This window comes from Chrysochloris asiatica, unplaced genomic scaffold, assembly GCF_000296735.1.
Source record: "Chrysochloris asiatica unplaced genomic scaffold, ChrAsi1.0 scaffold00101, whole genome shotgun sequence".
In the NCBI taxonomy this organism is placed as follows: Eukaryota; Metazoa; Chordata; class Mammalia; order Afrosoricida; family Chrysochloridae; genus Chrysochloris; species Chrysochloris asiatica.
This window is the reverse complement of record NW_006408619.1, coordinates 9247406-9261286: the sequence shown is the minus strand read 5'-3', so window position 1 is coordinate 9261286 and position 13881 is coordinate 9247406. Positions and strand designations below refer to the sequence as shown.

The 13881-nt window shown below is 40.2% G+C and overlaps 1 protein-coding gene across 1 annotated transcript in view; it reads right to left on the bottom strand.

Annotated features, from left to right (window-relative positions):
* The window catches only part of FANCI (Fanconi anemia, complementation group I), a 112420-nt gene that overhangs the window by 89928 nt on the left and 8611 nt on the right, over positions 1-13881 (bottom strand). The window contains 7 exon segments of the mRNA XM_006867126.1: positions 4720-4846; positions 6651-6736; positions 7247-7370; positions 7970-8011; positions 8409-8466; positions 8546-8702; positions 9114-9244. Coding sequence (XP_006867188.1) covers positions 4720-4846; positions 6651-6736; positions 7247-7370; positions 7970-8011; positions 8409-8466; positions 8546-8702; positions 9114-9244 — 725 coding nt within the window.

Here is a 13881-nt window from a genome sequence, read left to right as displayed (position 1 = left end):
GCATAGAGTTTCCAAGGAACAGCAGATGTTTGAACTGCCGACCTTGTGGTTAGCGGTTTAGTGCTTGTCCTAAAGCAGCACACCAGGACTCCATGAAATTCTAGCAAAGGTAAATCTATAGAGACAGACAATAGATTAGTGGTTGTTTGGGCCTGGGGGTGGAAATAGCAATTAATTGAAAATGGACATGAAGGATTCTAAAGGTGATGAAGATGTTCTAAAACTGGATCATGGGGATGGTTGCACAACTGATGATTTTATGAAAAATCACTGGTTTGTACACTTAAAATGGTGACGTTTTTGAAACTGCAACCTAATAAAGTTTTTAAAAACAGTTTCTGAGGCCTTGAGAAGGCCATACATTTCAGCAATGTATGAGGATTCCTATTTCTCATACCATTATTCACATTTGTTATTGCCTGTCTTTTAAATTCTGTCCATTCTACCTATAACAGCTATAAAAAACCCAAACCATTGTCAGAGAGCCGATTCTGACTCAAAAGGGACACCAGGGCAACCAAAAAATTAAGAAAGAAATATTTATCAAAACTTAAAATGAAGGAAAAAGGAAATCAACAAAAACAAAATAGAGTGGATTAAAAAATGTGAGTATAAAGCTGGTTCTCTGAAAAGACCAGTAAAATAGTTACTATGAATATAAGACCAGTAAAAGAGTTACTATGAACATCAGGAAAAAGAAGAGTGAGAAGATCCAGAAAAGACAAAGGCGCTGCCAGATCATGACCTTTCAATATCCCTGACCACAGAGGGGACAGGGCTCCTGGAAGAAATGGCTAATAGCAGGATGGAACAGAAAAGCACAAAGTAAGTCTCAGCTATGTGCTCAAAGACAAACAGAGTCATGCCAAAAGGCTCCCACTGACCAAATCTGAGTCACTTTGGGCCTCAAAACAAACTACAGTAATGACCAGTGAGTACACTGAATTAATAAAGGCCCATGGGGGGGGGGGGGAAGGAGGAGATCCATGGGTGTATAATGATAGTCCAAAAAATAGAGGGAAAAGGAGCACTTTTTACAGATAAATGAAGAAAAAATGACAGCATTGATACATTATCATTTATTTCTATCATTTTGTAGCTTCCATTATTATTATTAATTTAGGCAAGAATCATTAATAGGTTGGTTGGAAAACACTGTGTGAAAGATTGCTAGGGAAAAGGATTCTCACATGACCTCAAATTCTGATTCCAAGGATTATTCTCCAATTATAAAGGGAAACATGTATCTTCACAAACGAGCAAAACTGACATTGGACTTGTCCTGCTGTAACAAGAGAGCAGGGATTGGCAAGCTAGTCTGGGCTCCAAATCCAGCCCTCCTCCTAGTTTTATGCTTTAAAACAAATGGAAGAGATAAAAAATACAAAGAATAGTATTTCATGATACATAGAAACTTAAAAAAATTCAAATTTCAATGGCCACAAATACCGTTTCATTGGAACACCAAACCAGTTGCAGTTGAGTTGATTCCAATTCATGGGGGTCCCATGTGTGTCTGACGGTGCTCCACAGGGTTTTCAATGGCTGGTTTTTAAAGAAGGCCATTAGGTCTTTCTTCTAAGGTGCTGATGGGTTAGTTAGAACCTCCAAACTTTTAGTGAGCAGCTGGCCATATTAACAGTTTGTACTACCCGTGAACTCCTATTGGGACAGATTAGCTCTGATTTTCTGCATATTGTCTGTGGCTGCTTTCTTTTAAGAATGGTGACAGCTGTGACAGAGACTGTATCACCAATAGTCTACATGATATCGTATCTGACCCTTTACAGAAAATGTGCCAACCTGTGCAATAGAAAGTAAATAAGCACTCTGACCGCTCTGAAAAGGACCACATTAGCAGGTCCCTTTCTCATTAGAAAAATGTGAAAACAAATTCAAAATCATAATAAAAAAAACAAAAAAACCCACAGGCTTATTGTTTGGACAGATTGACGGAACCCTGAGACTGGCTCTTAGTCTCCAAGTCTGTAACTGAACTCACCCCTGTGATTCAATTTTCAGCCAAACTATAGGCAGTCTGTAAGGTACACTAGGGTGGTGGTGGTGGTGATGTGCCGTGGAGTCGGTTCCGACTCATAGCGACTCTGTACAGGGTTTCTGAGGTTGTAAATGAGGAGCAGATAGCCTCATCTTTCTCTGTGGAACAGCTGGTAGTTTCGAACTGCTGACCTTGAGGTTAGCAGCCCGATTCATATGCACTATGCTACCGGAGCTCCTTGTATACTGGGGAGGTATGTTTAAAAAAAAAAGCAACAAAGAAAATATACAACGTAATTTATGAACCATGGCAAAAAGACTTAACTTGAATCAAATCACAAGGAACCAATCAGACAAATCCAAGGATGTGGGACACTACACAACTGGGTGGACTCTTTAAAACATTCAATGAGAAAACCCTGACTAAAATATACCAGTGAAAGACAGAAAACAAATATAACTCACGAAGTCTAATTAGATCCTGGATCAAAAAAAAAAAAAACAGCTCTAAAAGATATTTTGGGGACAACTGGGAAAATTTGAATATGAACTATAAATTGGGTAGTATCGTGGAATTATTATCAATTTTCCTAGAGGTTGTAATGATATTGTGTGTACCAGGATTGTATTCTTTCACCATACTTATTCAATCTGTATGCTGAGCAAATAACCTAAGCAGTTGCATTATATGAAGAAGAACATGGCATTAGGTTAGGAGGAAGACTCATTAACAACCTGCGATATACACATGACACAGCTTTGCTTGCTGGAAGCAAAGAGGAGTTGAAATACTGATAAAAGACCAAAGACCACAGCCTTCAGTATGAGTTGCACCTCAGTGTAAAGAAAACAAAAATCCTCACCATTGGACCAATAAATAACATCATGATAAATGGAAAAAAGACTGAAATTGTCAAAGACTTCATTTTGCTTGATCTACAATAATGGAAGCAGTAGTCAAGAAATCAAATGACATATTGCATTAGGTACATCTGCTGCAAAAGACCTCTTTCAAATGTTCAAGAGCAAAGTACGAGGACTAAGGTGTGCTCGACCCAAGACATGGTATTTTCAATTGTCTCATATGCAAGTGAAAGTTGAACAATGTGATTAAGGAAGACCATAGAAGAGTTGATGCATTTGAATTATGGTATTGATTGAAGCCTATTGGAAGTACCATGGATTGCCAGAAGACAAACTAATCTTGTGTTGGAAGAAGTACAGCCAAAGTGCTCCATAGAAGTGAGGATGGTGAGACTTTGGACATGTTGTCAGAAGGAATCAGTCCCTGGCAAAGGACATCATGCTTGGTAAAGTGGGGGATCAGCAAAAAGGTAGACACAGGGACAGCAACAATGGGCTAAAACAGAACAACAATTGTGAGGATGATGCAGAATCAGGCAGTATTTTGTTCTGTTGAGCTATGAGTCGGAACCAACTTGATAGAACCTAACAACTTTTCTTTAAAAGGGCTAAAAGCCACACACTTGCAGATAATACCCACTTGACCTGGCTTCAATGACTGGATGATCAGAGCTCAACTAGAGAAGAAAGAAGAGGAAAAAAAGAGTCATCTGATACAATTTGAACTTGACCTACACCTTTAGATGCAGTAGCTCAAAAGAGGGAACAAATCTTTACAGCAAGGATCATTCCCACCCCCTCCATACACAGAGTAGACAGGGATGGGCAACTTGGACATTGGCTACTCAAAATGGGAGGGGAGGGCTACAAAGGCAAGAAGTGACTGGCTTACAAGCTTTCAAGAGGGAGCCTGAATCCAGAGGGTATGGAGGAAGGTAGACTCTCCACTGAGTAGTATCCAATCTGTCTAGGTGGGGCCGATGAATGTAGATGCGGATAGGTCTCTTGTGATACAATAGTGAATAATTGTTATCAGAACTGATTGGAAATGTAAAGGTAGACGTTTTGTAGCAAGAAGGGGAGTGATTAACTTTGCAGTTTAGGAGTGGAGGTCCCTGGGACCATCAAGGGAGAAGAGCAGAGAGCCAGACCCTACCCAGAGAAGCAGTGATGGAGGTAGAGACGATGATGTGGAGAGATGGAGTAGCTGGGGACTTCAGACACAGAGAGGGACAGGGGCTGTGTGTTGACGACCGAGGGGCAGGCTTGTAGGGTATACCCTTTGGTTGGGTGATGATGCATAGAGGGGATTGTAACCATGGCAATGAAATAATATACGATAGGATGAATGTAAAACTAATGTTCTCCCATGTAAACTATGACATAATTCACAATAAAACATTTAAAAAAAAAGGGGGGGGGTGAAAAGCACTTCTTTTATTTGACTATTTTATAAATATGCAAAGATGAATGACTTAGCGTCACAAAACCTCATAATATATTACTATTGTTGTTGCTGTTAAGTGTCATCAAGTCAGTTCCGATTCATAGTGACCCTGTATAGGGTTTCCAAGAAGAGGCTGGTGAGCTTGAACCACCAACCTTGTGGCTCAAACCGACCTTGCAGTCCAGCACATTAGCCCACAGCACCACACCAGGACTCCCATATACTGCTAGAAACAGGCACTATCCCAATTTTAAAGGGGAAGCAGAGATCAAGGCTCAAGGCCACATAAGGTAGTTACAGAGAGAAAACTGGATTCTCCTTTCATTAACTAGCATATATAGAATGCTACAGTTCAAACATTCCCGTGTTTCCATAAAAGGATGCTAGATCACCTAAGAGCTTGGTAGTACCTTTAAACATTTCAGGAGCTCTCTGCCTAGATCCCGGTCCAACTTGATGGCAAACACAATGTGTATAATAATGGTGCCTTCCACATGATGCAGTTCATCTGATGACATGGTAACAAGGTCCAGCAGCCTAAACAATTCAAGAGGGAGCTATGAGCAAGAGACAACAGCGTGGGTGCTCAGAAAGAACAAGTGGCCCAAGCAGAGCTGAACTTACAATCCCTGAAGACAGGCAGTAAGTACATATTCTATAGTCATTGTTTCCACTTCTGTACCTCATGCTCTCTCTTCCCAGTTCAATCTAATCAGGCTCTGGCCCCTCCCTAACCTCCAGGCCACTAAGAGTGTTCTTTTGTAAGGGTTACAAATGACCTACACATTGTCAAAACCAATAATCAAGTCCCATTTAAATTAACATCTCAGCAAATGTAATATGGCTGACCACTTATTTGTTGAAACGCTTTCTTCTTTTGCCTTCTTTTGTCACTGGCCTCTTCTTAATTATTTTTGATGGCTTCTCTTCCACTGCTTGACCTTTAAATGTAAGAATGCCTTTGCTGACATTCTCTTCTCTTCGCTCTCCCTCTAGATGTCCCCATCCAATCACACAACATGAATCCCTCTCTCTACAACTGCAGACTGCCTGCTCACCAGCTCTATATGCCATGCTTTATACATCTCTAAACAGCATTGTCAAAATGGGGCTTATTGTTTCCCCTAAATATGCTACTCTTCCAGTCTTTCCTAACTCATTCTACAGGACCACCTTCTGCATTGCTCAAACCAAGTAACTAAGTAGTCATTCCACAATAGAAGCAGTCGGGTGTACTAGGGCTAATAGCATGGACTCTGCAGTCAAACTACCTAAATTCAAAGAGACAAAAGAGGGTTGTTGGGAGGTTTAAAGTGGTTAGAACAGCACCTGACATGAGTAAACACTCTAGAAATATGTTCTTTAAAAAAATCCTTGATTCTTCTTTTGCTTTTTCTAGCCCCCAACTCCAATTTTCATTCTGTCAGCAAATTCTGTTGTCTCTATTTCCAGAACAATATTCCAAATTACCCATTTATCTCCATTTTCCTACTGCCACCCTAATTGAAATCAGTATCACCTATTTATTACTGGGATCATTACACTATCCTCTTACAACTGGTCTCCTCCTACTCTGGCCTCCTCCTCCTCCCAGTCCACTGGCCATACAATAAGTAAATACAAAACCTTTAAACACGAATCAGACTTCACTAGATTGTTTTAAGACTGTATTTGCTTTCCATCTGACTGGTAATAAAGTTCAAAGTCTTAAATTAACCTCATTTAAAAGTCCTAAGTGATCTGACACTATCTATCTCTTTGTTTACATTTTCGATGACCACAGCCACTCCTATTGCATTTACACAGACTTTTGGTTTCTCAGCTTATGTTCTGCTTTTATACTATTTCCCTCATCTGGCATGGTTTCTTCTCTGATGGATGTATTATGGCTCTCAGAGAGATTCCCCTGAACACCCAGGCTCCAGTAAGCTGTACTGTCATGGCCACATCATCCAGTTAATTTGTCTGCACAGCACTTTCCACTCTAAAATTTTTCTTGTTATTTGTTTATTTTTCTATTCTCTTCTCACTAAAATTTAGGCTCCAGGAGAGCAGACACCTTGTCAGGCTCATTACTGTTTATCCCAGGTCAAATAGTTCCTGGTACAGAGTAGATACCTACTTACAAATAGCTTTTAAACTTGTAATTTACAGAACAGTTACAGAACAAATGGAAGAGCTGATGAGGTTACACTATTAACTTTATTATACGTGAGCAGTTAAGAAATCGTTAGGGAAGTTCTGTGCTAGGTAAAGCATAAAAAGGAAGGTAACAATGAAGGAAAACATGCATTGAAAAGAGAATGTGCCAAGAGGCCTCTACTTGTCTACCATCACTTACTCATCTCCACTCTGCTCTTCATTGTACTGCTTGTCAAGCACGTTGAAAAAGGCAATGATTCCTTCCAAAACCCTCTTTTTGCTTCCCTAAGGGGGAGAAAAAACTGGAAAGGTCTCCTCAAGAAAGGAAAGATAAGCCAACTGAATTCAAAGTATGAGGGGACTTCAAAATCTTGTGGAAAAATAGAATCGAAAGATAATGGACTTTTACAACAAACTTTTTGAAGGTTCCTTGTACTTCTCTATTTAAAAGAATCTCAAGGACAAATTTAAACAGAGAAGCAACTGTCACCCTGAATCACATAAGAACATACAGAACACTTTCATGGTGAAACTGGGTCTTAAATATCTTAAGTGTCAGATTTCAAGAAGCCTATATTCTATCTTTTGTGAGACCATTATTCCTTTTACTACCATAAGAAAATGTGGTAGCATAAAAGAAAACGGTTTCTTTGGCTAAGGTGCATGAGTTTATTTAATAGATAAACTCACCATACATGAAAGGAAAGCATCTCTATCAAGAGCATGAATAAACTGAATGGCCCTAGCTGGTCATTTCACTACAATGAAAGAGAAACCTTTTAAAATAAAAAATACCTTTGAGGAGAGAACTAGAAGTTGATAGACCAAAGGTGGTATTTCTTGAAGAGTCAATTTGGAGAACATCTTTAACACTTTTTCCACCACAAATTCCACCTCTTCTGCAGTCAGAGGGACATCCCTGTGGATCAAAGATTCTAAAGGTTATAAAATTCAAACTCAAACCCTCTTCCAACTCATAGTGACCCTACTGGACAGAACAGAACTGCCTCCTAGGGTGTCCACAGCTGTAAATCTTTATGGAAGTTGACCGCAATACATCCTTCTCCTGCAGAAGGGTTGGTGGGTTTGAAACACCAATCTGCAGACAAGACTGGGTGCATTCAGGCTGGTGTGTGACTTAGGTTAGCAGTCAAGTGCTTTAATCTCACTGTGCCACCAGGACTCTTGTCTTTAGAAATATGTTGGGCTACATAATCGTTAAATTTTCATTAAAAATTTTTAAAGAAATAAAATTTAGAAGTCGAGAGTAAAAGAGACTAAAGAACAAAGGCATATTAATCTGCCCCTTTTGATTCCTAACAAAGACCTTTTAAAGGGACCAAAAACCTTACCTAAAAAAATGACCATAAAATAAATCATAATGTTATACTTTTAAACAACTGAAGCCCAAACTGGGAGTGAGGGGAGGGTGGAAAGAACGGAACCTGTAGCAGGAAATAAGGTAGCAATACTCTTATTCATGGACTACTGAGCAGAAAATGGAATGAGGATGCTTACTTGAACATGGAAGTGAGTTGGATCACATATTGCTGATCCCATCTGTTAAAGAAAACAACAAAAAATATGAATGTTTATTTCATTTTCATTTATTTAAATATTACTTTGTAAAATTACTAAGGAGAAAAAAAACTATTGGCTACTGTTTTTGCATCAGTTGGACACAAAGTAACAGGATTGCCATTCAAAACAAGGAGACAGCAGCTTTCATTTATCAGACTGGCAGAACAAAAAACTCTGAGGTACCCAGTGCTAGTGAGAGTGTAAGGAAACAAGTGCTCTTCACATACTACTGTAGGGAGCATCATTAATACAAGCCTCCAAGTATTACTTATTAACTTTAAAAACACATACAAAAAAAAAAAAAACACAACACATACAACCACAGACCCAATCAAAGGTTCTGAGACAGTTCTAGACATTAATAAGAAAAAATCACCTGCCAGAGCAGAAGGTGCTAATCAACTTCTTCTTATACTCCTCCCCACTCAGCTCACCTACAAATGAAAAATACACTGAGAAACAAATTTGATCAAACGAACAGATAAAGAACCACAAAAATGACAAGAAAGTTACCTTTTCCATAAGTTAGATTTTCTTTTTTGGTAGCAAGGGCAGTGAGAATAATGGGAAATAACTCCAAAGATTTTCCATTCACTAGGCTGCCTTCTCTAACAGCATCGATAAACTCATTGGCTAATTCAACCAATAACGGTGCTGGAAAATTATGAACCTAAAAGTCCATAGATAAATGTTAAGCAAAAATCCAAATGTGTAATATCTCCTCCCAAAAAAATAAGCTCTTTTGGTAAACTCACACAGAATTAAAGTTAATATCCAGAATTGTTCCTCTGAGAGATTCATGAAATCATTCTGCTGATATATACTTATAAAGGACTTCAGAGGTCATACTCCTCCATCACTATACGGTAATATTCTTAAATATAACAACTCTTCTAAAACAGCTGTAAGTCCATGATACACATGGAGGTGGTTTATAGCCCAACCACCAAGATTTTGTTTTTAAACAAGAGATCTTAACTCATAATAGGAACTATGCTAGTTTTACTACACATACATTTCCTTCCTTCAACAAATTATAAACGGAAAAATCTACCCCCTCAAATTTTCTCTTCCATCTTACCTCCAACATCAGTAATCCTATGATCTCAGATGCTACTTCTTTCTGCAAATCTCCCGATTCAACCAGCTGGATACAAAATGTGTATACCTTACGTCTCCTAAGGGCGCCAGCTTCCTCAGAGCATGGGGAACCTTATTGTTTCAAATAAGTGGTATAGAAATAAAGAAGAAAAAAAGAAGTTTTGTAAGGTTCAAGGGCAGTTAAGAAAAACAAACAGGCTTGGAGTTTAATGCAGAGCAGAATTACACATTTACTGATGATCAAGCACAAGGTCAGCAGCTCAAACCCACCAGCTGCTCCACAGGACAAAAAGGTTGTCTGCTCCCATAAAGGTTTAGAGTCTCAGAAAGTCTACACAGCATCGTCGCTATGAGTCCGAATTGACTCGATGGCAATGGGTTTGGATAGTGTTTATCAGGAGTCCTGGTAGCATAGTGTTTAAAGCACTTGGCTGCGAATCATTAGATCAGTAGTTCAAACCTACCAAATGCTATGCAGATGTGGCAGTCTGCTTCCACCCTGGAAACTCTATGGGGCTGAACTACTCTGTCCTACAATTGTGGTCACTATGACTCAGAATTACCTCAACAGCAAGGGGTTTGGTTTGGTTTGGTTTACACTTTTGATCACAGCAACATTTATGGGTTTTACAATACAATGCCTAACTGAGTGATTAAAGATATTAAAATGTCACCTTTTCTTTCACCTACTTTATTAATCTATTTTAAATGATTATATAAGGCAAGAGAAGGAAAAGCCTAGTGGTACAAATGGTTAAACACTGACATGCTAATCAAAAGGCTGGCAGTTCAAAGCACAGCTCAGAATGGTGATAATTGGTTCAGTCATGGCTGACGTGGTAAGGCTGAAACACCCAAATCTGTATAATGGGGATGTGCCAGAAAGATAACGGGAACAGGACAAATGCCAAGTGGAAGCCCTGGGATGGGAGACTCAGGAGAGGAGAGGTACAGTGCTCCCTTTCAGGAGCCTGATGTGGAAGGCTGGGTCACTGCCAGGTCTGTGGAGATGAAAGGAGACCTGCGGTGTTGTACCATCAGCACTGGATTGCTAAACGCAAGGGCAGGAGTTCAGACCCAGCTGCTCCTCAGCAGGAAGATGAGGGTTTCTGCTCCCGTAAAGACTGACAGCTTTGGAAGCAGGGATGCGATGAGTCAGAGCAGACTCCATAGCAGTCAGTGGCTTGGGTTTGGTTCTGGAGAATGACACATACAGAGCGCTGCAGTGGCCACCATCTTGGAGGAGGGCACTGTGGTTTCTGATTCTACCTGTCAAGAGACTTGCTTACTAGGCAACGTGCATGCTGCCCTTGTTTTCTAGCAGGGCACCAACCGATAATTTTACAAATTCAAGTCCATTCCAATTTCTCTTCATCAGTCATGCCTGAACTGGAAAGACCTGGTTTGAACCCACTTGGCAGCTCCATGGGAGAAGGGTCAGGTGATCTGATTCCATAACAATTACAATAAGGATAGTGACTAACTGGTATCCTGACTAACTGTGACTGTCACACCTGTAAAGGTAGAGGTTTTGTGACAAAAACAGGGGAGCAGTTAATCTTACTTACAGTCCAGAGGCAGAGGACCCTAGGACCATCAAGGGAGAAGAGCACAGGCAGAATGTGAGACCCTATCCAGAGAAGCAATGACACCAGAGATGGAGGCAGAGATGAAGACATGGAGAGAGAGAGTAGTGGAGGACTGTGAAATCATGGAAAGAGAGGAACTGGGTGCTGGCGGCCAAGAGGCAGGCTTGCAGAATGTGCTCTTTGGTTGTTTAAATGATTATATATTCCTGAGTGGTTTTGTGTACATGCTCCCCGCACCCCACCCCACCCCCCAAAACAAAACCACCCCAGAGGGAATGGAAGCAAATACTGTTGAATGAAGATGCAAGGAGGAAAGTGTAATCATTGCAATGAAATGATGGTGTAAAGCCAAAACTCTCTGATGTAAATGATCGCTCAATTCACAATAAACTTAAAAATATATAAAAAAGATTACAGCCAAGGAAACTCTATGAGGCAGTTCTACTCTGTCACATGGGGTCATCGTTGATTCCAAATTGACTTGGTGGCACCTAACAGTAACAACAACTCAACTTGAGTTTCTTTAACATATATTGCTGGTATTGTTAAGTGTCATCAAGTTGGTTCCGACTCATAGCAATCCTGTATAGCATTGCCAAGGAGCGGCTGGTGGGTTTGAACTACCAATCTTTCAATTAACAGTCCAGGACTTATCCTACAAGTCCACACCAGGATTAACATAGAGTCACATCTAAATGTCATCACTGAATGAAGTCAGCAAGAATGGTAGAGTAAGGACCCCTAAAAATCATCTCCTTCATAAAAGCAACGAGAAAAATGGCAAAAATAGTCAGCATCAACTTTTTCATATCTCTGAAAATTAACCAAAGGCTTGCAATAATCCAGGGAGTTTTGCTTTGTTTTTTCAAAAGAAAACAACTGAATCTTGCTAAGAGTGAGCTTTGTGCGATTTTAACTGGCTCAAATCCTTTCCCTCTCTCTCCGTCCCAGTAATCTGATTACTGGAAACCAGTAATCCTGCAATCTAAGCGAAAACCAGAAGCCTGGCTGCCTCTGCAGGGGGCAAAATGGGACTGGGGATTACTTCACAGTGCTATTCTCAGATAACTGTCATTATTCAACATGTCTGTGTCCTTGAAAATTTCACTTAAAAAGGTTTGTTTGATCTGATTCCAAGGGTACCCAATGCTAGTATTCTTTTCCCTAGGGCATTTGTCTAAAAAAAAAAAAGAACTGCAACTGATTAATACAGTAGCTGCCTAAGGTAGCAACAAACAACTGGGCAAATAACAGGCTGATCAAAAACTTCAGAAGGAAAAACTGGGAATTTGGGTACAGGGGGATTTGTAAATCTCCAATTTATTCCTGGTCACCTAGAAAGCTATGCACATACACAGCGCTATGCGCATGCCCAGGAAAGAACTGAGCTTTCATATCTGGCTGACCTGGAAACTGTGCACAAACAGAAGTAAAGGATAAGGCAGATCTGTAAGCTCCTGCCTGAGTGCAGGATTGTCCCAACACCCAGAGCCCATCCAGTCATAGCTGTTGTTGTTAGGTGTGGTGGAGTTGGATCTGACTCACACCAACCCTTTGTACAACAGAGAACCACTGCCTGGTCCTCTTGCAATCCTCACAATTGCTGCTCTGTTTGAGCCCCTGTTGAAGTCACTGTTAACCCATCTTGTTGGGGGTCTTCTTCTTTGCTGACCTTCCTTCTACTTTACCAGCATGATGTCCTTCTCCAGGGACTAGTCCCTCCAGATAACATAGCCAAAGTACATGAAGTGATGTCTCACCATTATTGCTTCTAGGGAGCATTCTGAATATACTTCTTTCAAGACATGGTGTTTTCAATAACCTCATATGGATGTGAAAGTGGGACAGTGAATAAGGATGACCGTAGAAGAATTAGTGCATTTGAGTTATGGTGTTGGAGGAGAATATTAGAAGTACTGCCAAAAGAACAAACAGATCCGTTTTGTAAGAAGTGCAGCCAGAGTGCTCCTTGGAGGCCAGGATGGTCAGACTTCGTCTCTCATACTTCAGACATATTGTCAGGAGGGACCAGTCACTGGAGAAGGATATCATGTTTGGTAAGGTGGAGGGTAAAAGAAAAAGAAGAAGACCCCCAGCAAAATTGATTGGCACAGTGGCAGAAGCAAAGGGCTCAAGCATAGCAACTATTGTGAGGTTGACCCAGGACTGGGCAGTGTTTCATTCTGTTATACATAGGGTCGCTATGCGTCAGTACCAACTCGATGGCACCTGTCAAAAACAAGAAGACAGATTTATTCATTCTTTTGGTTGTTGTCATTGTTAAGTGCTGTCAGGATAACTTACACTTGTTCTTCAGTAGCAACCTTGTAGTCCAGCACCACACCAGGATTCCAACAATATCATTAGGAAGAAAATAACAAAGATTGTTGTTGTTGTTGTTGTTAGGTGACATTAGGCAAATCTGCTGCACAAGACCTTTTTAAAGTGTTGAAGAGCAAAGACGTCAGCTTGAGGACTAAGGTACGCCTGACCCAAGCCATGGTATTTTCAATCACCTCATATGCATGCGAAAGTTTGACAATGAATAAGGAAGATAGTAGAAGAATTGATACATTTGAGTTATGGTATTGGAGGAGAACATTGAAAGTACCATGGGCTGGCAAAAGAACAAACTGATTTCTTGACTGCTGCTTCCATGAGTGTTGATAGTTGATCCAAGAAGAATGAAGTCCTTGACAACTTCAATCTTTTCTCCGTTGATAAGAATGTTGTTCATTGGTCCAATGGTGAGGATTTTTGTTTTCTTTACATTGAGATGCAATCCATGACAAAGGTTGTGCTCTTCGATCTTCATCAGTAAATATTTTAAGTCCTCTTCACTTTCAACAAGCAAGGTTGTATCATCTGCATATTGCAGGTTTTTAATGAGTTCCTCCAATCCTGATTACATGCTTTTCTTCATATAACCCAGCTTCTCAGATTATTTGCTCAGCATACAGGTTGAATAAGTATGGTGAAAGAATACAACCTTGTCGCTCACCTTTCCTAATTTTAAAATATTCAGTGTTCCCATGTTCTGTTCGAACAACTGCCTCTTGGTCCAGGTACACATTCCTCATGAGTACAATTAAGCGTTCCAGAATACTTATACTTTGCAATGTTTCCCATAGCTTTTCATGATCTACACAGTCGAAGGCC